At 44.5% G+C, this 25,542-nt stretch overlaps 1 protein-coding gene across 1 annotated transcript in view; it reads right to left on the reverse strand.

Moving 5' to 3' along the window:
• Positions 1-23,454, reverse strand: part of LOC144103472 (uncharacterized) — a 48,077-nt gene extending 24,623 nt beyond the window's left edge. Inside the window, exons 1-8 of the mRNA XM_077636179.1 lie at positions 23,430-23,454; positions 21,547-21,579; positions 21,472-21,475; positions 19,951-20,039; positions 12,870-13,082; positions 7,528-7,777; positions 4,060-4,201; positions 3,173-3,294 (exon numbers count right to left, since the gene is read on the reverse strand). Of these exons, the coding sequence (XP_077492305.1) occupies positions 3,173-3,294; positions 4,060-4,201; positions 7,528-7,777; positions 12,870-13,082; positions 19,951-20,039; positions 21,472-21,475; positions 21,547-21,579; positions 23,430-23,454 (878 nt within the window). The remainder of the gene's footprint in view (positions 1-3,172; positions 3,295-4,059; positions 4,202-7,527; positions 7,778-12,869; positions 13,083-19,950; positions 20,040-21,471; positions 21,476-21,546; positions 21,580-23,429) is intronic.
• Positions 23,455-25,542: the final 2,088 nt, after the last annotated feature.

Below are 25,542 nucleotides of genomic sequence, written 5' to 3' on the forward strand. Positions count from 1 at the left end.
CCACACCAGTTGACCTTGTGGGGACTGCCCCAAAGCCTCTCCTTGTGGTTTGTTTTCCCGCAAAGCACCGAGCAGCAGCAGCCCCGCCTCTAGGAGGGTCACAATCCCTAGCTAGTTACCTTAATTAACAAGAGAGAGCGCCAGGGTCGCAGCGCGAGAGACGCTTGCCGGTCGCTCGCGGGAGAGGGCATGAAGCTCTTCGGCTTGGATCGTCGGAGCAAGCGGACGTATCGCTCGCGGCTCCGCTCTTCGCCAGCGGGGCGAGGAAGCGGCAGGAAGACTGGCTCCCGTACGTCGTTCCGCACGGCCTTCGGTGTATCGCTTGCCTTAGCTGGGGCGAACATTCACTCATAACCTTGCTGGTGAATTGGACGAGCTTAATTATTTAGCGTATCTTGTTGCTAGCTGATGTTATTGTTGCTGTAGTGATACATGCCTGTTTGTGTCAGCGAAAGTGTAGTTCCTTTGTTCCGCCAGAGCAAGGCCCGCCGTGGTTGGCGTACTCTAGGTATCGTACGCGATCATGAGGTGGGGTCCGGGTGGTTTCGAATTTGTGTCAGCTGCTATTAAATGATTAGAAACTATTTATCTCGCCAATTCAACCCCACAGTCTACTCCGCACTTTTGCGACGCAGAGGTCCAGAAAGAAGTTTATAACACTGGCGATCCACTACCTGACACTCTACGCCGAAGCAAAGGCCCTCTCGAACGGCACACCAGGAGAAGTTGGGAAGTTTTTCGTGACATATATTCTCGTGCTACACGATGCCCCTGAAGTGCTCATACCTCAGAAGAAAATGTTTACGACCATCTGTCTCAGGCTATCCTCTTATCAAGTCAGACAATCCACCTGATGACAACTGCCTACCATCCGCAGACAGACGGCCTCAGAGAACGTCCTAGCAAGCACTTTGCCGGCATGCTTGCCATATACGCCAACGCAGAGCCCAAGACCTGGAACGTCGTTCGTCCGTTCGTGGGATTCGCCTACAACACAGCACGGTGGGATATCACCAAGATGACACTATTTAGGCTCATCCATCGGAGCGAGTACGCGACCACACTTGACTCTATGCTGCTAAACGTGACTGACAAAGACAACCTGAACGTCAGCGCATATATCTTAAGCGCGCAGAAGCCCGGCGGCCTGCCCAGCTATCGAACAGCTCCACGCGACTATCTTCGCCGACGCGAATACAAGCCTGGTGGAGGTGTACGGGTTTGGACAGTCATTACAACAAACTAAGCGAAACGCTTTTGGGCTCTTACTTTCACTAGTTAGAGATCATCAGTTGAATCGGAAGTTGCCAACGAAGACGTTTCCAATGAAGCCAAAGCATCTCAGCAGCACCTCACACGCCCCTAAATTCTACATGTAGTGCACCTACACACTTATACGCGCTGTTCAACTCTTCATGTTTGCATTTTAATACTTTATTTCGCATATCCACGTCTTTATTATGCCCAATTTTCCTTTCAGTGCATAGTATTGGGCCGATGCGTTGGGCGCTGATATTCAGTGCCCTCGGCATCGACATTTATCCCCAGGTGTGTAAGCCGAGATTCTACCAGATTTAATGGCATTTATCGCAACTGTGCGCTTCTGGTTTCACCTTTTGGAGATTGTTGTGGTTGCTTTTCGTGCCGCATATCAAAAGTTGTTCATCAGTTTTAAACTGAGCGTTGCCGATAGCATTGGTAATGTCGATAGAATCGGAAATGCCGAAAACAGACGGCGGCCAGTCGTAAAGAATAAAGAGCAGAGACGGCCTGTCGGGATGAACCGCCCGGCGGTAAGGTTCGTAGCCTCCAGTAGCGTGCGTTTTGGCCGACGGTGACGCAGCCTACGGGAGTAACCTGCCGCAAGCATCTCATTTCCCCATATGGCCTTATCGTCATTTAATCGAACACTTAAATTTTTTGTCACTTCCGAAATATTTAACTCCTACTGCCGAAGCAATAAAATCGGCGTAGAAAAATTACTAGAACTGATGAATTTAACACAAACGCCACCAATCATTGCAGAATAAAGAATTGAGAGGTGTATTAGTTAGAAGGTACAGTTTAATTACATTGAGGCGCCGAATTCTATAAGAACACTTCTGACCGCTTTCCATTTTGTCCTCAGGCTTTGATCGTTGTTGCTTGCTGACATAGGGGCGGGTTTCAAGCGTCTTTGAGGAGCGACCCGACCTTAGAATGTTTGGCGTGCGGCCGACATCATTGCCTTCATGCCAGTGAAATGTTATCATTTCAGTTTATTTACCCTAAGCATGAAACGTTGTTAGGAGCCGTTGTCAGGGTGCGGGGGGTGAGCTTGAAACCAGAACGGAGGCGAATCTAAGAGAGAACGCGGAGGCGAGCCGAACAGAACTTCGGCGAAACTGCCCGTCCGCTGCCTGATTCCTCCCTGCTGTGCTGCCGACGGAGCAGTGTATGCGTCGTGCTCTGCGTCTTCCCATTCTCGTGGCGGGCGAAATGAACGGGTGCCGTGAAGAAGCCTAATCTGTGTTCTGCAGCCATAGAGGGGCACTCCCAGCATCGGGAGTGCAAGTAAACAAAGAGCGACTAGCGTGTTTCGCGATTCGCTTGCCCGCGTGCATGATGGCAGGAATCGGGGCTCGGGCGTAGCCAAGGCACCATCCTTCGGCCCAGTGTGGAACCCGTTGTGAAGAGTTAGTGTTAGAACGCACTTTCTGTTTGACCAAGACGAGACCTTGCCTTGCACCGAGGGTTTGTGGCTATAATATGCCACGCTATTACTAAGAAGCATTTTATGCTTACATCTTTTCTGGACCACAAGAAAGAGTGCATTTTTATTTCGTGTCACTTCACAATCTTATTTAAGGTAGTTTGTTTAGTTCTTTACAGCAAAAAGAGTAAAAATTAACCATTACAAAGTACTGCATTTGTAAAGTCCTGCTGTATAACGTACTGCTATTATAAACTATTATAAACTCGAAAGACGATCTTTGCCCCGCTTGAGGTCGTCCGATATGAACTCTGATATATTTTCCTTTTATGTTGCTGTTCAGAATTTATCTTGCCATGGGTGGGAACTACAAAATTATCACACGCGTATCATTAACAAGCCTTATTCAGAGTTGTTTAAGTCATCGAATGTAGTTCCGCGCTTAGCTGTGCTGGTGTAGACGGGTAAAGATGCACTCACCTTTGTAGGTTCCTAACGACTTCGGAAGAGTTTAGGTAGCCATGTCTGGTTTTAAACTGGAAGCCCACAGCGCGATGTACCAACTCATTGTCTGCTAAATCATCTTGGCGCTTTTTCACTTCCTGTAAAAATATTGCACAAAACATTGGTGTTATGCGGTTGTTCGAAAGGCGAAATATATTCCGTACGCCAAAATCCCTCGACTATCCTAGCCAACAGTACCACATGGATTAGACTGAGACTCTGATGAGGCTAGGCAGGTGAAGTACGCTCGGTAAAAAAGAGAGCACAATGCCCTGGCGTGGCCAGCAGCAAACTCATGCCATTCTCTAATGACATTGTCAGGAAACCGGTACACTATAATTGTGTGATAACTACAGAAAGGACACGTGGGGAGATATAAATAAAGCCGCATAGATCGATGATAAAGTAGGATTTAAAATGACACGTTTTCACCCGTTCTCCAATTGATCCCCTGACATGAATGCCGAGAAAATCCCTGTGAGACCAGTTTGGAACAGAACGGCTATTCAGCCTTGCCTCAGGGATGCTAATAAAAAATATAATACTGTTCTTAACCCATCAAATTCTGCTTGTCAAAAAGATGTAAGGTGGCATGTCGTGTATTGCCTAATAGTGTTCTTTTGCACATTTTCTCAGTGCATTTTAGTGGCCTCGGAAAGCCCAGTTTTCACTGAAGGTAGCCTCTTAAATGTTCAAAATGGTTAGTGTGTTCATCCATAACAGGTTCAATTGGTTTTGTGTGTATTTTAAGCTCGGAGTGTTTCACCGTTACCTCAGTTTCATAGTGACAGGAGCGCCGTAGGATTTGGTTTGTTTTCCAGTGCACTTAAGGACTTTGGTACGTTTTCTCCTGATTCACTCACTTTAAGGACGTTAAACAGCTTGTTGTCGCCTGCGAGCTCGGCGATGTTGTCCCAGACGTGCAGAAGCCCGTAGTGGTGGACATTCTGTTTCCAGAGGTCATCCAGATGACTGGAAACTGCTGCGGCCGCGAGATCCGCGTACCTGACAGTGCGAAACCATGCCGCCACATGTAGAGTCTTGTCAGGCAGTTTTAACCCAGCTTTCATCAGAAATACGTTTATTGAAGGAATCGTTGGGTTTATATGCCCTAAAGTTCGCAGCTCCATACCACTAGGCATTAAATCACCTTATACGTTCCAACTGCAAGTGCAGGTTATTTCATCTATTTTAAAAGCCTTGTCGACATGTGGTCACTTTGATGCTAGCTACAATGTGCTGGGCGTTTGAACAACATGCTGCGCTATGGTCATTGTGATGCATATTTTTTGTGCGTAATAATGATTGTACTCCCATCTTGATACTGATTATAAGGCCTGCTTTTGCAAAGCTTAGGCCCACAACTTGCTTATGAATGTGGGTCTAAACAATATTGCTAAATTTCCTGTTAACATAGTTATAAAGCACAAAAATAAAGTTAATCTAGGCATATAATTTGAAGACGTTGAGCGCCAAGTACGACATACCTATAATATTAGCGCAAAAGAGAAAAACAGCAACTAGCTACTCCAAGATGGGTTGTAGCTAGTTAAATATAACATTTTACTCAATTTCACAGACTGAATTTAGATAACAAATAGCCGCTTAACTACAAAAATGGTGGTTAAGCGGCGATCGTTTTACCTACTAAATTCAGGCTGCCTGAGGATATGCCCTATAGCAAATTATCCTCCCCTCTATTTCATGCGTGTAGTAATGATCGGCTATCAAGAGGCATAACCAAAATGGCTGCTAGCCCTCTTAGTAGGCATTCGAACAGGGTGTTCATGTAGCGTCCTTGCCGCTTTTGCACTGAAGTCAGTTAAGCTCCATGAGGATCACAACAGATTTCTATCGTCTTTTGAAGCAGTGCGAGGCATGGAGGTATTAAATAAGTAATCAGTACCAGAGACTGCGATAAAAGCTGAAGAAGTCGCATTGTTCTGGCGGCCGTCTTGTACGGGCTTCCGCAGCAGCGGACAGACACGGCGTTGTAGTTGCTAAGACAGGAGTGGCTGTGGTGTCTCGCGGTTGCCGATCCGGAGTGCGTTGAACAAGGAAGGAAAAGTGAAAGAATAAGAATATATTGCACGAATGTCTCCCCCTACGACCGGACAAGCTGCGGTAACCAGCTTGTCCGACCACTATAAGGAGAGGACAGAAACGACGCTTTATTTGCTATGACGGATTAGGTTAATTTATTTGTTCAAGCAGTTAACGCCATCGCGTCTTACGTCCTTTGTCATGTGTGGTGTGTGGTCAGGTCAAGGCAAGCGCGTGAAGCGGCTCCAATGCTTACAGACACATAGGTGACAGACAAAATATCTTTTCAGGCAGTTTCCTTACAATGTGCGCTAAATTTCTTTTTACCATACAGCGCTGAGAAAAAAAACTGCCAACTAAACGCCTATCGCTTTTTGTTCATGACCATAGATCACTCCATTTCCTCGGCGTGAGTTGTGATAAGGCTCTGTGCTTTTCTGTTCCCTCTTGCAGTTAACCAGACTACTGATTTTTGCTCACTTCGTAGTGCACACATATCCCCTGAAAAAATTGGAGGGGACACTGAAGCTCCGCCTTGAGTGTATGACACGATAGCGTAATGGGTTAATTCACATATATGCAGAAGATGCCGCGCGAACCAGATGCTGCTGACGCTACGTACTGTGAAACGGATGCACTGAGCGGCAAACCACGTAGAAGCGCTGCCAGGCGCCTTGCCAAAACGCGCGGGAATCAAGTTGCAGTCGTGGCTCGTGGGCACATCGTTCCCGATAAACCCAATGCCACGAACGCCAGCATAGCTTCCGCGCCGAACTAACGGGCAGCAAGCCGCAAACTTCGTGGGGAACGCGCCTTGGATGTGCGCTGCGTTGTTCGCCGCTCACCGCGTGATTCCTGCGTCCCCGCACGGCCCCTCTGCGCTAGAACGAGATGAGCGGGAGGCGCTGCCGTCGCGCGCCATATGTTAAGGCGGTGGCGTACATTGCGAGGAGGAGGAGGAGGAGGAGGAGGAGGAGGAGGAGGAGGAGGGAGTGGTTTTAGTGGGCGCCGCCTGATGGTGCTACGTGCGCGCAAGGGAAGAGGAAAAGCAGCAGAAACGTAATTTGCTACTCGCTTAACTGCGAATTCTGGAATTTCCATGCTCCTAAATGGTAATATATGCCTCACTTCGTGTCTCTAAAGCGCCCTTCTAGGACAACACCGTATACATTAGACGCGCTTTTGTTCGTTCCAAATCATCGAGCGGATGTGGCGCAGTTGTTAGCTTGCTCGTCTCGCACCCCTCGTCTTCTCGTCTTGCACTCCTCGCACTCCTCGTTAGCTTGCTCGTCTCGCACTGGTGCGAGAGGAGGCGAGAAATATCGCTTTGTAGCAGTCAGGCTTGACGCATTTTCAAGCTTGTGTTATGCAAATTTGCACTGAGTTAAAATTTACCCGATCACAAAATACGCGGCACCTATGCCCTGTATAAAGTGGCGCACGAAACCTCGCATTGACCCATTTGTTATGGCATCAGCTCTGTCAGCTCTGTGGATTTCCTAGAAAAAGGCAGGAAGCGCTTTGTGCTTCACTGGTTCTGGCACAGCGTCTGTGTTCTGGGCTGTGGCGGAACGGAATGACGGAATCCTCTTGTGAATAACTGAACCTCCTTCGCGCTTTCAAAAGACGGGGAGAGAAGTTAAGGTGGGGCATCAGCTATGAGCGCACGTGACACAGGCATTTAACTGAGACGAAGAAAAGTATGAGGACCATGCGATGAGCATTGCCGCTCTATTGCCACATCTCATAGTATCCAGCAGTAAATGAGTTCGGCAGATGTGGAGAACATGTTTCAAATTTTCTTCACTTCGTTCACCAACAATAGTACAAAACGTTTGTGCTAAGCTGCGTCAATTGATGATAATTAGCGAAAGCTGGGTTACATGTCACAATGTGTTTCAGCTCGTATGAATCAACGCCCGGCGCTCTCGATCATAAGCGCTAAGTAGTACAGGGGCGTCTTGGAGACGACCTTCTCTCATGTCTGGCGACAAAACAACGGACTTAGCCATATCACATCGCTCCTGCATGTTCTCACGTTACCAGCGAGTCTCTGCGCGTGCACTACGCGCAACACTTCATGCGATTTGCTGCCAGTGTGCAGAAACCGCAAACACAGCCGTCCTGTCGACTATTGTGCCTTAATCGCAGCTTCCACAGAACTTCAGTCAACTGCGTCCAATTTTTGCTCGCAAATACGTCCAGACGCCCATTCGAGGAAAGTGGCATGTACAGCTCTCTCTGTAGCAAAGGATGTTCCCTACGACGCATTCCGAATGTAAACTTGCCTGTAGTCGAAGGACACACCATAGCCGGTCTTCGCATTGGAGCCGGCCCCTTTCGCTTTGTCCAGGAACAAGTCGAAGCTGAACTCGTCATAAGCTCCGCTAAACGCCTGCTTGTTGTCGAAAAATCGGACGGCCGTGTAGAATAGGAGGTCGCAGACGCCGTCCTTGGGGTACATTGTTGGCAAAATTCCCCGATGTGAGATGGTGCACAGCACAAGCACCCGCGGTGGCGGTGCGGGGGTAGTGGCCTCTGTAAACAAAGGACGCGCAAGGCAGGAATTACTTCATGATTTCAACTTTGGTGAAACACAACTCAAGGTTAGGAGCCGTCCATGTCGCACGAAGTTTCCTGTTTGAGTCGAGTCAAAGGCTTCTTGAGGACAAAGCGATGTGGCGTTGTATAAATAGAATGCAAAGCTCTCATTAAAATGATAAAGGCCCCACTGACAAACGGAACTTTATAAGCACTATAATTCCAAAAAATAAAAAAATAATGTGAATTAGCTCAGCTAATCCTTAATATACAAAGCGAAAGCTGTCGCCTTCCATTCTGCCCTTAGGCGTTGGAATTGACAATGTTCTGGACTTCGATGATTTTAAGATAAGGAAGGGCGCATAACTAGCTCTCTGGGTCAGTGGATGCCTCAATCGCGCTTTGAGGTACGTGGCGGTGGTGACAGAGAGATGTGGGCTGAATGCATTAGAGCTCAAAACGTTGTGGCAGACACGCAGCAGTGCAGCAATAGGCCGCTGCGTTCATTGGGTGACCAACCTCTCGCTATCACCCATTAATTTAACTGCCCCTTGCAGGGTGGGCGCACTGCCTATCCAGAGTACGGAACGCATTCAACGTTATAGATGCCAAGCCGCCTCTGCTCGGCTATATCAAGTCTCAGGCAGCAGCAGATCCGCGGCTGTGGAGCCGAAGAAAACTCGGCTCAGCGGGACGGTGAAATCAAGAGATGCGTTGCTATGGCAGCGGCGCAGCAAGGACGTGTAAGTTAAAAATGCAGCTCACGGCCAAATCGCCGCCGCTAGGACAGTGAAGCCTTCGCTTTAAAATACAACGTCCGCCACAACCGGCCAATGTTTCACGTAAACTGCGGTGCATTCGTGGAGATCGCTCCCAAGCGATCGTTTGAGGCCGGGTCCCAGAGGAATGGCTGCAGCACCATGCTCGACTCTGTTACGGAGCAAAAGTCATTATATTCTATCAGTGGCCGCAAAATTTCTATATGCAGTTTCCTCAGAAACACTCCTCTGAGAAGCCGGACAAAGCTATAGAGGCGGCTTTTATTATGTGGAATAATGGACCGAGTTCTTTCAGTCCGGCTTAAGATTTTTTGTTACTGAAATTTTAATTCTATATAGGGACTCCTCACTCACTCCACCATAAACTAAGCTGCGCCAACAAAGCATAACAGTGCCGGAATATGGAAACTTATCTATAACAATTATTGAGGAGAAATTCGGAATTCCAAGAAATTATAATAGCAAAACTCGACCCTCTATTTTTTCTGGCCGTGTCGTTTGCAGGCAATAAGGGCAATTACTACTCAGAAGGTAGCGTTAAAAATTTCAACTTTTTTAATTTTTTTTCTTCGCCAGTGATCAAACCTCGTGACTTACTCGCCGAACAGGACTCCCTGACCATCTTTCGAAATCCTATAACGGAGTACTCTAGCCTCAGGGATTTGAGTCAAGACCAGTGTCCTAGCGTGTATGAAATGCGCCTGCGAGAACATTATAAGTATTCTTTTTTATTCAAATAGAGCTCTGTAAATATAATGGGGTAATGTATACGTTCAAGCAAACTTAGTTTCTCTTCACGCTCAATTTAGGTCGCACATATAAAGCGTATCTCAAAGGAAAGAAAAAACGCGTCGAACTAGAAGTTTTCTTTATTTCCATACTTATGATTTCTCTGCCAGAATCTGTACATCGTCTGGGGGGCGCCGCAGCGTAAGACTTCGGAATTTTTTCGATCACTTGAGGTTTTTTAAAGCGAACTGACATTGGAGTGTTTCGCAATTAACCCCATTGACAATACGGCCGCTATTGGTGCAAAAAGTATGTTTAAATTGTGCTCAGATAAACGCTGATAATAAATACTTTAGGTTTAAAATCTCTCCCTTAGTGCTTCACCTGTACTAACCGGAGGTCCTCAAGGCTGCATAATTGGTTTTCCAAGCAACAAAGTACAGAATGGCGGGGTGCACACTTTCTGCATTTGAAGCAAGAAAAGCCATATGTCGTACGCTTATGGAAGAAAGCCAGCATTTGCAACACAAACATTTTTGAAACGCTAAGCCCGCCGAAGGTAAAATGCAGTTTTTTTCCCAATTTTCCATCAGGCACCGCGAATCACATTTCAAGTGCAGAGAGCTATCAATGACTGATTTACCTAATTTTATGATAATGATCTGCTGTCATTTCAAAGAAGGTTAGCTGAATGCTTCCATAATTTAACTGCTTGTCCTACGTTTTAGAGAATTAGGCGGAAAAAATATGTATTTCATCGCTTCCCACTGTTCAGTCGAGGCAAACAAAAAGCGCGCGTACTCCAAACGATCTGCTGCTCGCCCAACGCTAACCATGCCGCGGCGTCCCGTATTCATGCATTTGCCTTTGAAATCTAGCCGTTTCTATCGCCAAACTTCGCAAAAAATACGGTGTGCAAAACTACACTTTTTGTTCTTCTTAATAACACGCCGTGAGCACTATACAAAAGCTGTGCGTCTAGGCGAATACAACGTGACGGAGAACTGACCACGCCAATTGCCTAACTACCTTTATCAGCTGATAACCAGAGTTAACAGCATATTATTTTCAAACCTAAGGGGCGGTCGCATTCCTAGAAAGCACAATTTGGTGCAATTCTCCTAGGATACGCGTTTTCTTATTATCTGCGTCTGAAAATTCTACTGAAAGACCGTAACTGTATATGCCTAGGCTTATAGCGGATTTCCACCCGGAGTGACGCAACTGTTGCGCATAGCATTTCTTCTACTACTAACGTGGAAGAGCCCACGAAGGCTATACCTGTTTATTGTTCACTGACGGCATGCTATTTAAAGGAACACCGCACGCAACAGCTACGTCAGAGTGCGGATGTGTTTCGTGTCGATCGCCACCGCCTTGAATGCTCAATTAGGCGGCTGAAATGGAAAAAAACTAGCCTGATTCCCAGTGACATGCTAGATATAAAAATGATTACATATCGCGTCGTATAGCAATACGACCACTTGTAAGTTTCAAATATATGCATGCGCGCTGAATGCAGTGGCTAAATAATTGTTTAAGTCAACAACAAAGTGGCGACGACAATTACGCTTACAGCTTTTGTCCGGCTGGATGCCTTACGTGCTTGCGCGAATTACTTTCGTGGACTGCTAGTCATTCGGGATTAAAAACCCGGACCGCCTAATGTTCAACTACCTGCAGATTTTTTTGAGTATGTACATGACATGTATTGCTCATAAAAAAAAATACGCCGCTTCATTATCTACTCCAAGGAGCCGCTTGGCTAGTACATAGGATAGAATCTCTTTAATGTGTCATGAAACCACAGTTTACAAAGTCTTCTTCAATTCCGCAATCGAACCGTCAAAGAAAGGGAAAGGCGCAGGCAAGATAACCTGCGCACAAACTAAGACTTCGAAAATAACCAACGGTGGTAGCCAAATTGATGGGCCCTTCATACTTAGCTTTTGTTGTTGCTTTGGTGCAGCAGATCATAGATTCTACCCGCCAGAAGAGTTAAAAATAATAAATAAAACCTATGGGGACACTCAAGCTCTGCTTTAAGAGCATAACGCAATAGCGTAATGGGTAAACCACCGCCCACATTTACATGCGTAGTCGCTCTCGACTTCGCACTCTTAGATTCCTCAGAGTCATCATGCCACTTTTTGGCGAAAAGGTGAAGGTGTTTAGCGATGCGCCACTGCCCTGCGCTAGCAGGTGCTCCCACCGAAGGGGCTTGTGCGACCCAGGTTGCTCTTTCGGAGCGCCCTATCATTTACTGCCACCTGCCGCTGTGGACAGTTTTCTGAAAATCTGGTAAGCAGGCTGTGCTGAAGCCCCTAGATCACGTGACCTATATGGCCCGCCAGGTTGCTTCTTGGGGATTTTTCGCTTATAGCGCTGAAGAACACGAGCTCCTGCATTCTGTCGTCCATATGCCGCCCATATTTATATGCTCAAAATATGTTCGCCAAGGATATTGGACGCCCTTGCCCTCCCTCTTAACAAGCGAGGACCTCATTCTGCTTCGCTCTCAACCAGGCGCATACATATAGAAGTCGGCGGTTGTACATTGGTGCGCACTTGCATGGCTCCGCAAAGACTCCAAAGGATTGTCTATTCACGCCTGACACGATGTGTATGTGCAATTAGGCCCCGTGGTCTAGCTGGGCGGAAAGCCGGTTGCCATTGTGGAGGAGGTGTATCACCGCGCGCCGGTCAGTATGACTCTGCAGGCTGCATGTGGCCTGTTCGCCATGCTATCGAGGCATCTCTTCTAGTTAAGACTTTTCGGAAGTCGGAGAGCGTAATATGATAAATAAGCCTTCGTGTGGATCAACTAATGCTTTTAATAATTACGAGAAGAGCATATCTTGGAATAAATAGAACAAGCCGGATAGCAGTGGCTGGCATTTGCTTGGAATATTGAACCTATCCAACAGTTCAGTGGAAAGTGAAAGACTGAAATTGACCAATTCAGCACCGTGAGTTCTTTCATAGGGTGAAATTGCACTCAGCTTAAAAAGAAACGGGTGCTGCTAAGTATGGCTTTCGGGAAATATTTAATGCAAATCACATGCGCTAAAAACAACGCTTCAGCAAGATCTTTCGGACAACTGGCGTACCACAATAACAGATCAATTTTGTCGCAACGCTAATAAAAATTTCCTGATAAACTTTTAGTCGCCGCTTGTTAGCACTGAAGTTTTTATTGGAAACAAGCAAGCGGTCGTTCTGCAAGACCATGTCATTTCTTAATATTAGGTAGACTTGTCGCTGAGCGACCGTGCTTCGAGACACATTCACCTCAAGCCCCCTCATTAAAGATCCAATACGTTGGCGATCAACGGCCAGCTGCTCCTCGGCTTGACTCGGCTGTTCTGTATATAATTTTATCTGTCATCGGCGTAGGCCAAGAGGTAAAGCAAACATTTCACATTGGACGTTATTCAAATGAACAATTAACGCCTCATTGGCGGCAAAAATGGTAGCCCAGAAGAGTTTAGAACACTTATTTTGAGTTGAGCATATATTCATCCAGCTCGCCTCAATTCATGTTTCGCGAGAGGGTGCTGTTCTGGCACCCACGCGCTTACCCTCCGTGGCAGTGGTCTCTTCGGTGATCTCTTCTGTCGCCACGCTGGACTCTTCCTGAACGGTGGTCACCGATTCTGTGGTCCCCATATCCTCCGTGCTGGTTTGTGTTGTGGTGGTCTTCTTTTTTGTGGCGTAGTTGTCTGTATACGTGTTCCCGCCACTGCTGCCTCCGGATGATTCCTCATCGGTAGCCGCGTCTGCTTTCTCTGCGGCTGCGTCCACGCAAATAATAGATGCAAGGCAATTACCGGACCAGAAACGGCCAACGAATCCCCTTCACAACTTTTATTCCCGCTAATATTTTCCTGCCCCTAAATCGCTGTCCTAAAAAAACTTCACGAGGCGCTTATAGCTGTCGCAACCAATTTGTCAGCAGAAGATACCAGTAGTCATTGCATCGATTGAGATTTTGCGTCCGTAGAAGTGCACTTCTTTCCTCTTCAGTTACAAAAAATTCAGCTGTTCCCTTTTCTCTGATCAACATTGCTCTCAGCCGCTAACGCTTCTTGCGGGGCTAGATGGTCCTACTTCCTTAGGAAAACAGGATCACACACATGACGATGACCACCAGGAATCGTATCCGCGTAATCGTCGCTGCGTAGTATGTGGTGCCTATGTTGCACGTTTTCTATATTACGCACTTCGCGTTGATTGCCAAATTTCTAGGTATTTTTTGCGTTTTTTTCCTCTATGGCCTGGGAACCGACTTGGAGTATAAAATAACTTGTATTTATTTATTTATTTATTTATTTGTTTATTGATTGATTTATTTATATCAGGTACCCTAGTGGTCCACGGGGCAATATTGAGGAGACTGGTACACACACTTAAATAACTTTTTTTTACAAAAACAGAAAAAGCATGCAGAAAAAACGAAACAAATGCATAAATCAACATCCGGAACATGAAGTGAGTTCAAAATGATACAAATACCAAGAAGCGCTAAATAACAGAAAGTGATGCAAATTGCATAACACCCCCATTAGTACCAATATTAACACCGCAAAACGGGGAGAAAAAATATACCAGAACGCGCACGATTACGAGCAAAAAGGAAATGAAACCAAAGCTATGGTAAGCAATAATGTGTTGATAGTTTCTTCTTAAGGTGATCAAAGTCATTGGAAAGTGCAATAACCCGTGGTACGTCGTTCCAGTCAAATGATGTTTTTGGAAAGAATGAATTCTTGCAGGATGTTGTATGGCACTGTGGAACACCAACTTTTCATGGACGATCTACGCGGGATGAAACTTATGTTGGCGGCGTGAGTAATGTATCTTTAAGGGTGAAATTTATGTGGTAAATTTTAGAAATCAGACACAGGCGCGATACTTTCCTGCGCAGTGAGACGGGGGTTGCGAAAATGTGTTTTTCATTTCTCTGACGCTGGACAAACGATCATAGTTGCGGAAGATGAAACGTGCTGAGCTCTTCTGCACGGCTTCGATGGCGTCGATAAGATAATTAGTGAAAGGGTCCCATACTTGGTTAGCATATTCTAATTTTTACCGGACAAGCGATTTGTGTAGAAGAATTTTAACACGTGTCGGAGCTAAGGGAAAATTGCGTTTAAGATATTCAAGCATGCGATTAGCGGCCGCGATGATAGAAGTGATATGTGCCTTCCAAATTAGGTTTGACGTTATAATGACGCCGAGGTATTTGTAAGATATTAGCGGTGCTTGCAGGGAAAAAAAATAGTGTAGGGAGCGGGGCGCGGATTGACGCGACGCGAAAACGCATTATTTTGCATTTAGTCTCGTTACGTGTCATTTTTCATTGTGAACAGCAGTTAGATATGGTAGCTAAGTCTTGCTGGAGTAGTACAGTGTCATTAGTATGTTTGTTTTATTTCCCCCTAAACCACACAGTCATCCGCGAAAAGTCTTACTATGGATGTTACGTTGTTAGGCAAGTCATTAATATGTACCAGAAACAGGAAGGGATGATGAGTTAATGCCGCTAGCGTGCACATACTGGAACCTGTTAGACAAAAAGCATTCAATCCATCGTATTATATTTTGGTCAATACTAAGTTTACTTGAGAAGCAAGCAGTGCGAGACTTTTTGAAGTGCTTTGGAAAAATCTAAAATAGTCAACCTCACTGCCACGATCAAGTATGAAGTTATTATCATTTGTAAAATTGATTAGCTGTGTTTCGCAAGAAAAGTGCTGTTTAATACCATGCTGTGCAAGAGTGAAAAAAGATGAGTCAAAAAAGTTCGCTAAGGATGACAAAATGACTTGTTCCATTACCTTGCAAGGAATGCTGGTTAGTGATACTGGCCGATAGTTGAGTGACAGGTGCTTGTCGCCTGATTTATGGAGTGGAACCACTTTAGCCGAATTCCAGTCGTCCGGAGGTCACATGTCTGAAGAGATGGCTCAAATATTTTCGATAGTATGATGGAAGAATATACTTTAGTGTTTTTCAGTATTTTAGAGCTCATATTATCGGGTCGACATGAAGAGGTTAACTTTAATGATACTTATAATGCCTTCAAAGTCAAAACAACTAAAATCCATTGGATGTATGATACCATGAGTATAGCCTGATGGTGATGCGCTAAGCTAAAAGGAACAGAAAATGCATTAGCAAAAATTTGAATTAAGTACATTAGCACTGTCACTGTTAGGGATGGGATTTGAGTGAAATCGATGGATGATCTGACCCATTAACAAAATTTCAGAATTTTTTAGTATCAGGTAAAAGAAATGACAGTGTGACATTATAGAATTGATGTTTAGCATCTTTTAACATTTTTTTGTAAGTGTTAACCGCTGCTCTTGGAGCTGACCAATGCTCTGATTTTCCGGACGACCTCGCCTTGACATATAACCGCCTTTATATGATCCCAAGGCGTTTTAAGAAACCAGTGAACCATGGAGACCTACGATTAGTCGCTATGATCATTCGAGTGACATGCAATTCGATTAATTAATGCAGCTTTTTTTAAAGATGCACCAGTTGTTAACAGATCGTTCGGCACATGCCAGGACGAAATCGTCGAGAAAAAGGTAGAGGCCATCATTACTTGAAGAAAAATTTGGTTTCGCACAATTGTAAATGGTTTTCATTTTATTTGGCGTTTTATTCGACTGTAAATTCTCCCTGATGTGCAGTAAACAATGATCACTTAAGCCTGGCAAGTATTTCTCTCGGAACCAAAATCTGGGGCGCTCGTTCGCAGAAGGTTTAATACGTTAGAACTGGTAGGTGTCATCCTGCTCGGCTGGGTGACCATTTGCTTTAGCGAGGAGGAGGAGCAGAGGGCTGAAAAACTGGCCCACTCAGAGGATCCTTCACCGGCTACTTGAGGGCTAGGCCGGTTAATTCTCGGGAAATCGAAGTCACCAAAATTAAAAACAGAACGATCAGGAAACTTTATTTCAATTATGTTCAGAATATCATGAAGGTGGTTAGAAAAGCTGATGGGCGAAGGCGGTACGCGATAGCATGCACAAAATAAAAGAGCTTTATTATTAATTTTTATCTGTTTCACATTTGAAAGTCAGTGTAGTTAGTATCAATACTAACTTCAAAGCATTCTAGATTGTCAGAAACAGCGATAAACACACCATCGCCGGGACCAAAAAAAAACGGTGACAGCGAATACACGGTAACACTTTTCCATTGAAAATATTTCAATTTTGTGCAAAATTTCTTTGAGCCAAGTTTCTGTTAGTATAATGATGTCGGCCGCTGTAGTATCGGCCGTGCCAGATGAGCTATCACGATTGCAAATGAAACAGCGTATATTAGTAAAAAGAACTAAGACGTTATGAGGTGCCTGCGCAGGTCGGTGCTCATGTTCACTGAGCTATCTCGGAGACGAAGGATCAGAGTCAGTTACAACACGTTTTTCATCTTTTCCTTGAACGCTATCAGTTATGGCGATGTAGGTATAGCATTTTTTCTTCAGGATAAGATTGTTAAAACGAAGACTGAACGGTTCACCGGGCTCAGTTTCCTTTGCGAATTCAGCCAGCTTTTTCCGCGCATGCCTTGTGTTCGGGGCCAAATCTTCACTAATCAAGAAGTCGGACTCTTTTGGCTTGCTTTTTGCGCCCAGGACCCGTTCTTTCATTTTGCAGTGCTTGATTTTCACAATTCTTGGTCGCACTTTTCCAGTTACATCCTTACTGATCCTGTGCGCGCATTCAATGTCCAGTTCGGATAAGGGTAAGGACATGTTCTCTTCAACAATACCTTTTATTTTTTCAACGGATTCTGCTCATGTTTATTGGGTCCCTCTGGAACATTAGAAAACACAAATTTGTCTCTACGAGACATATCCCCAAGGTCATTTAAACGGATTTTGAGTATCTCATTTTAAGCTACTGCTCTTTCAGCCTTTTCCTCGCGGTGGTCATGTCATCCCAAACTGCGTCGAGCAATTGCAGTTTATTTTCAAGAACGTTAAGGCAGGCTGAGATATCTGTGATATTTTTACTCAGTTCATTCGGATTTGCTGTGAGGCTTTGCAGGGAACCAAATATACGCGCCTGTCCTTGTTTGATGTTGGCGGCACGGTCCCGAAGATCCTGAAGCAGTGTTAAAACTGGGTCACTGTCATCACCTGGAGCTTTCGCGGATTTATTAGAATTCGGCCCGGGATTCAGCTCGACATCCCCGGACAGCAACAATTTAATCACGCAGAAACACTCATGCACATGGTTCAAAAGCAGCTGTGGGCATGGGAACACGACAAGGAACGCGTTATCTGAGTGTTTGAGAGATTCGTAACTAACCAGAAACAGGCAGAAGCGGAAGATATTTGTCAGCCGCATTGTAGCGTTGTTCCCATTCCCACAGAACTGCTGCGGAAGGTGCCGGCCGTTGTGAGCAAAAGATAATTTAGAGTAACCACTGCTCGCCGTCAAAAAAACACAAATCTCAAGTGGCAGCACTAGACTGCACAAAGTTAACTGCGCACCGTGCAGTAAGGGCAAGGAAACATAGCTCAGGGCTGCGGCAAAATAATTATCAGCCGAAAAACGTGCTAAGGGTGCCGTGACTAAAGAAAGAGAGGAGCATATGCAGGTTATTTGGAATGGTGATCACGCTGTGGACACAATTAAGCCTATTGTGATCATGACATGCGTTGCTGCTGAAAAGGGAAATTAAGCCGCAGGCTACCCCACAGTTGAATGTGTACAGTAACTAATCATAACAGCAGTCCTGACGTTCCATGCATATCGTTCGCTGAGTGTGCCCTCTCGTCATCGAAAGGTAAGAGCACATGATTTAAAAAATATCCGTGCCTTTTATTTGACCGCTGCACTGAGCAGATCTTCGATTAGTTGAAAGATGGAGGGAGATTCTGAAAGAGCCTTGAAAAGGGGCCGCATACCGTGGACGAAAAATGATAGTTGCATACTTGAAGGAAGCCACGTTGAGGTGAGAACCCATTTTCTTTACACTCTGGCGTGTCTTCTACCTGTCATCTACCTGTCTTCTTTTGCCACATGCAGCTGCCACTGTCCTAAATCATCACCTAATCCAACCACCTAAGCCAAAAATTAACTATTTTATCCTACAACTATCAAATTGATGTCAAGCGCATTATACTGACGTCCACCTAACACACACCGACGACAGCGCTATGGATCTCTGAATGTTGGCCCTAGGATGATTTGTGACGGTGTCTAGATAGGAATCTTATTTAGTCTACACATCATCTCACTGGAACCTTGCGTGCATAATACAGGGGTTTTGCTGACATAGCCCTCGTTTTTACTTTGGACAGCTCAGGCATACAAAAATGCAGCCCAAAAAAGAAGACTTAATCTAATAGTGATGTCGACCAGGCGTTTGGCATTTACCTGGACCTTGGGAGTGCCACCGCTGTATTCCCGTTCTAGCTTGGCAAATGAGAGAAATTCAACGGCGAAGTTATTGCGTCATGCGGGATCTTAATTCCGTGATGTCACACAGTGTAATATTAAGAACTCCTATTTAATGCCACCTTCGCATACTCTTCGTCTCCAGTCCGTCACTGCCAAAGGGGTGCGCTTTCCGCCTTTTCTATTTATGCTAAATGATTACGAATTGTCGATTGTTCTGTCACCACCTTACCTGGCTGTATCTTAGCTTGTTCATTATACTTTTCTTCTCCACAGCCTGCTGAGTTGTGATGTATTTGAATTCTATTCTTCATTATACTTTTACTTTTATCCTTTTTTGTTATCTGCGGGCATCAAGATAATTACTTGTAGCTCGCTATCTAAGACCTCAGAGCTCCTACTAAAAAAACATCGTTTCTTTCTTCTCATTATCTAGACATGCTATCACTAATAGCCTCATACGCAGGCATTCCCTTGCCATTTCGGCTAGCCGACTGACCATCACACATTGTTGTTCACATCACACACTCTGTGCCCATTTCTATCATTCTTAGGTAATTTTAGTATCAGTGTTTACCTTCGAGTTGCCAAGATGATGGCTTGCCCCGCTATACGTTTTGAGAGTTCAAAAAGAGGGTAGTGTCATCAGAAAATTGGAGCGGTGAACATTTATTGCGTTCGCCGTTCAGGCTTATCCCTAACTCTTCGCAGTCAACCTTCTGTGAACACGCTCTGAATATCACCGGAAAGAATTGCGTTAACTCACCTGAAAAGCTTCGTAACATTCAGTGTGATAGCGTTCTGTATTGTAGGACTATAGTTGCAGGGAAGTGCATTTGGATATTTTGATGAATTTTTACATATTATTCTCCACACTCTTGCTGCCTTCCGTATTTGGGCACACTGTCGGCTAATTTCAGCCTCACTCATTAACTGCTTAAACACAGCGTTAGCCCGGTTGTACCTTAGCAACAAACAGCCACTTATAGTCCGGCGAGGCAGTCAGTGCCAGTTGAAGAAAAAATGTGGTTGAGGCGAGCATTGAAGTTTGTTGCCCCTGTTCCGGGTTCTGGGCGCATCGGTAGACTATAGCATCAACGGTTTAATTTTATCGATTGAAGGAGCAGGGAAGGAAGCAGGGAAGGGCAGAGTCAGGAGCTTCTGACATGATACAGTCCTTCCTAATAGAGAAATGCTGCTGGCACGCTGTGTATTCACCACCAGCACTTACAGACGTCAATTGTTCCAGTGATGAATAACACAGCCACGACCGCCGCGAGGACGAGCAATCCACAGCCGATCGCCCTAAATGTGTTGCTCCTGCGAGACGCATCAACCAATTAGAAAAAGCAGCGTGGAGTGCTTCGAAAGCAAATGATTGAATAGTCGCCACAAAAAAGTTTCTTCTTAAATTGCCAAGCATATACTCTTGTTCGTAAAGTTCAGCCGTGAATTGAAGCAAGTATCTCCTACTCATGATTTAAAACCTTTTTAGGGAATCAAACACCCCTGCACCTTTTGATACTCCCTGACCTACACGGCTGTCATAAACGCTTAACTGTATGGCCTAACTCTAAATTATGTGAGCTGAATATTCTAATAAAGACAACCATATACAAAACAGAACAGCATTGAAGGTATGATTATTAGAATTTTCCAGAGACAAAGGAGTGCCTTTCTTCAAGCTTTTCGTGTATCGCGACCTAAATTAAATGGTGGATAAGGGAAACATCACAATTCTCCTGAACTCTCAATCTCCTTCTCACATAAAAGTAAGCCCCTAATTGGCGTTCTACAGTTGGGCAGGTCAAAGCACAGCATTTCCCCATTTTCGCACTGACTATAAGTTCCAAGCACTACAGCACAATCTTCCAGTAATTTTAAATAGATATAAAGACATAAATAACCCTACTAAGAAAGCATTGCGTGAATTATTTCTTCAAAAATAATTTCTGACGTATAATTCGCGCCCAAGTACAGCTGCTCCCTTGTATCTTATGTAAATATGTTTTCTGTATTTCCCTATTGTAATTTATTGATGATTTTGTGCTTTCTGGCTGTCCTGTTTTTTGTGAAAACTGTAACCTGACAATGTGTTCGTTTTTTTGTGTGTGTATGTAAATGTTCTCAACAAAGTCTGCTTCTATGCCTTGTAACGGCTGTCTGGGCCTCGTCAAGCTGTATACCTACAGCTTTTAGTCCAGGCAGCCGCCAGAATGTTTTGGAAAATAAATGAAATTGAATTGAATTGAATTGAATTCGGGATACAGCCAAGTGGTTTGGGTTGGTTTATTGGGTTTAACATCATAAAGTGCCTCAGGCTATGAGGGACCTTTAAGTAGACGACTCCGAAAATTTTGGCCACCTGAGGTTCTTTACTGTGCACTGACATCCGCATTTTCGGGTCAGCAGCCAATCACCATAACCACTGAGCCACCACGGCTGCTTGATCTAGCCATGTGTAGAAGGATGAATGGAATGAAATTTAACCACAGAAAAGGACAACTCCAAACAGCGCTCAGTCAGGAAACACACTTCTTTAAGGAAGATATGAGAGAAGCTGCGTAACAATGCAGCTAGCATTTCTACGCTATGTTTATATATTCTGATTTTGTCTTCCCTATAAACATTAAAAAAAGGCGGCGTTTCGCCAGTAGAATAAAAATTCAATTGCCAGCTTTCAATGCCAATTTATGCGCATTTTACCTGAGTTTTTACGAGAGAAAAAATTATTAAAGAGGGTTCAACTTACTTTCCTGCAAGAAAAATAACACAAGATGTTTTGAAAAATACGGCTCGAACGTCTCAGGACTGTTAAGGTGTTTACCTTCATGTTGGGCAGCCTCTTCTGTTGATACATCTGTTGAAAGAAAGAAAAACAGTGTACTAGGTCACACCCACAAATAGCGCTAATGCATTGCCTCCAACTCTAGCCAGCAGCAAACCACCTGGTAGCAAACAATCAGACTATGAATCCTGAAGGCTTCATCGAATAGCTTTGACGAGTATTCTGTCGTATTGAATGCATTCCGTGCTAACGGAAATTGTTAGTTTAATTTGTGTTTAGAAAACGTGTGCTGGTTTACAACATATGAGCTTCACTCAAAATTACGAAAACGACTGCAAACGAAAATCACGTGTATTCTTAATACTAATGCGCCAACGCTTTAGGGCTCCTTCTGTAGAATCCATTGCGGCACCCTAAAGTCATGTTTCGTAAATAGAATTTTATGGCAAGATAAATCGTCTCCGGTCTGCCATTATTGCTAGCAAGACGTCACTGATGATGTCAACTTTGCTTCACAAGATATGTTTGAGATGAGAGCAACCAGCAAACCAACAATGGTGCAATATCAATAGAAGCATCGTGCAGTAAAAGTGCGTCGTTGGCCATAATATTTGTCTATTGACAGGAGTAAAATGACGGCACAACACCAGAGAATTCCCACCAGTTAGTTCAAATCGCCATACTGGACCTCACTTCACTTTCGTTAAGTGCATCAAACGTTTCTAATCCTATCGCATTGCTCACACAATGTAATTCGCCGCCCATGTAAATTTTTGACCTCAGCCTGGCGCTATAATTATGCGTATTTAGGTTGCTATTTCTCGTTTCTTACGCTTCTCAGATCCATGCTTCTCGTTGCTAAGAGATATTTTCGACGAAATTTTTAGCAATGGAAAAACGCAGCTGTGGTGTACAACGCTTTGGATATTTGGGCATCTCAAAGAAAAGTTCCCTTGCTACTTCAAACCGATGGCAGGAAATTCTTCTGTCAACTGCAAAAAACGAATACAGGCTGCAACTGCAGTTCATCGATTACCTGCTGTGTAGAGGTTCTCACACCTACTAGTCGATAAATCTTTGGCCTAGATTCATGAATTACAATTCTCGTGACAAGTGCAGTGTAGCAGACTCGCAGCTCACGTTACAGATGTACTTCAATTTTTTTTGCGTGCGCGTTCAAAGCCCTCTCAAGGAAGTGGCTTCTTGAAGGAAAGATATTATGGAAAGGAAAAAAAATACTCAAACGAACACAGGCAACCTCTCTCTACCGAAGAAACTCGGGTGGCTCAATTTACAGGCATGTCGAGGAAAGCATAGGAATTAATTATGTTTATTATTAAGCTGTAAAATAAACAAATACTTATTACTTTTATTCATTCGTTGACTAGATCATTATTTTTTATTTTTCCTGAAAATCTTCATCTGAAAGCTGACTGAACAGTCTGGCGGACCTCAGGAGAGCTTTACATGAGAACTAAATGTAGGTACGACGTTACAACAGCGTGATAAAAAAAAACACCTCTGCCAAAAAGCCATTATTATGCTCTAACCTCCTCTAACGTCTTCTGCCAAGCTTCGTAGCACATTCGATACCAAATGCACTAATGACATACCAACCAATTATTTTTTTATTTAACACACAGGGTGATAGTCACTCTTCCTTGGCATTGAGTGGAATTTAAGATCAGAATGTGAAGATTTTTCTGTTTCAATTAAGGGCGTATAAAAATAATTTTTTTTATGTTTCGAAAACGATGGCTCCTTTTCCTTTATTACTTCATTGATGCATCACGCTAAGCTTAAGACCCTCTGAATCCTTCCCTCTGGTAGGTCCATTAAAAATACCACGCATGCAAAATGTAATAAGGAGGTTCTGTTCTCTACCGTAAAGAAAAGAAGCATTTACAGTGTGGACCACTTACCAGAGACAGATGACATCTCTGACATCTCAGATTGCTCAGCTGCAAAACGCAAATATAGGAAGCACTTAAGGGAGAATGGTTTCCGCTGTTAAGCCAACAAGCACACCGCAGGCAACTTTGGGAATAAATGCTCTAAACTGCAGTCATAATTTCGGCAGTGTACTGAAACAAATAAACATTAAAAATAGGCTTAAATTTGCTTTATGATGTTGAAATTCAAAATAATGCGGTTAAAACACGCGCAGCCACTGATCATTCAGTTATTGCGGCTATGTCTCTGAGATGTATGGGAATGCATCGTTGATACGCTTATGTGAATAATTAGGCCTCTAATTTATTCAAATTCCATTCATCTAGTTTCCACATTATTACCAAAAGATTCAAAAAAGGAGTACTAAAACATTACTAAGATAACAGACGCTTGCATTGAAATTATACCAAGAACGAATGTTGTGTACTCAGCCTTTTTTTGCGGCTTGGGTTTTCTAGGAGCTTCAGAGATTGCTCGCTGCACTGTTGGCTTCTGGAAAAGTAGTTTGTCAAATGACACTTGTAACCCGGTTTAACTAGCATATATCGGCCAAAATATGTTGCGAACTGTACAACTTGCTCGAAACGGAGCTCCATGTGGAGTATTATGATTGGCAAAAATGCCTCACCGGCTTTCCTTTGCGAAACTCGGGATAGATTTCTCGAAATGCACACTTACGAAGCGCTGTAACTCCTAGGCCGACCGCAAGAAACAGCCTGGAGAACTTAGGACGCCTAAAAAAACAAGTTGTCCGCGGAAATAATTTTTCTGCGAGCAACTGGTCCAACAACATTCAACACAGCGTCTGGATCCTTTCCTTTTTTTGGTCTGAATATTTTAGATGCCTGACTTAGCTTGCCAGCTTCGTAGCCGGAAGCATTGTAAAAAAAGCATACAACGGCTGCATCCACCAAGCATTACTGACGGCACACAGATTGTTTCGTGTTTGGCCGCTGCATTATGAACTTGAATGACATGATAGGAGGTTTAATTGGGAGAGCAAGATTGGGAGGGGGCGGCTTGAACACGACACGGATTGCGAGGCATCGGGACGCAACTTTTCAGCGTAAGCTTTCTACACTAGGGGCGATTAACCGTCGAACTTCACCCATTCGCCCCCACAGCTGAACCAGTCCTTGTAGTCACTGCACGAATTGTTGTAAGGCAGTTGCGCACTGTGTCCTAGCACGCCCCTCCCTGTAAGGCTTTACGGACATTCCGCAAGCTGCATCTTACTGTTCATAGCGCAAAAAGCCACGCAGTACAAAGGCTGTTCAGGCTGTCTTTTAGAACCTCGGTTTGCTGGCCTGTTGCTGTGGCCTTTGATTGCTAGGGTATAGACGCGGGAACGCAGTCAATGAAACTTTGCTGGCCACAAGCCCGTGTTATATTGATGCGGCGAAATAACATCTGGGGGAGTTCTGCTGAACATAGCTGTAAGATCACTGCTGTTGAATTCAAAGCTCGCCATGACACAGTGCCGCAATTGCAGAAGTTTTCTTTTCCTGCTCTTCACTGCCGGCAGAAGCGAAGCCACCAACGTTTTTCGCTATTGTTGCAGTAATAACAGAGGGCAAGTATACGTGGGGCGAGGCGTCACATCAAGCATTGACTGCAGGCGAGAAAGAAAATTATTCAACAAAAATTCTATATTTTAAAGCCGACTGAGCTGCGCATCATCTTTTGTCCTTCGTCACGACTTTGTTACCCCTGATATCGACAAAAATTATAGGCAGGGCGATCAGCGTTTTTTAGTGCCCAGTGTCAGAACGAGGGCATGTACATGCAACCATTCCTTCTGAAAGCCACTCAACATTTTTTTTCTTTGCTTTGCTCTGAGAAACTGGGTCAAATGACACCACGCCCACGTTTTCCTGTCATTGCACCCAGCCCCGCGACAGAAGAGTTATGGTGTAGTTTGACATAATGAAACGAGCGAATAGGGGCCCTAATTGAATGGAAGCAAAAAGGAGTCACTGCCGCGGCAATGGTTGCGAAGTAAGGCAGACAAAAGCGCAGATTATGGCTTAACGAAATGCGCTGAGCTGGAAACACTTCTCTACACGAACAAGCAGCCCCTGT

This window comes from Amblyomma americanum, chromosome 9 (genome assembly GCF_052857255.1).
Source record: "Amblyomma americanum isolate KBUSLIRL-KWMA chromosome 9, ASM5285725v1, whole genome shotgun sequence".
Classification (NCBI taxonomy): Eukaryota; Metazoa; Arthropoda; class Arachnida; order Ixodida; family Ixodidae; genus Amblyomma; species Amblyomma americanum.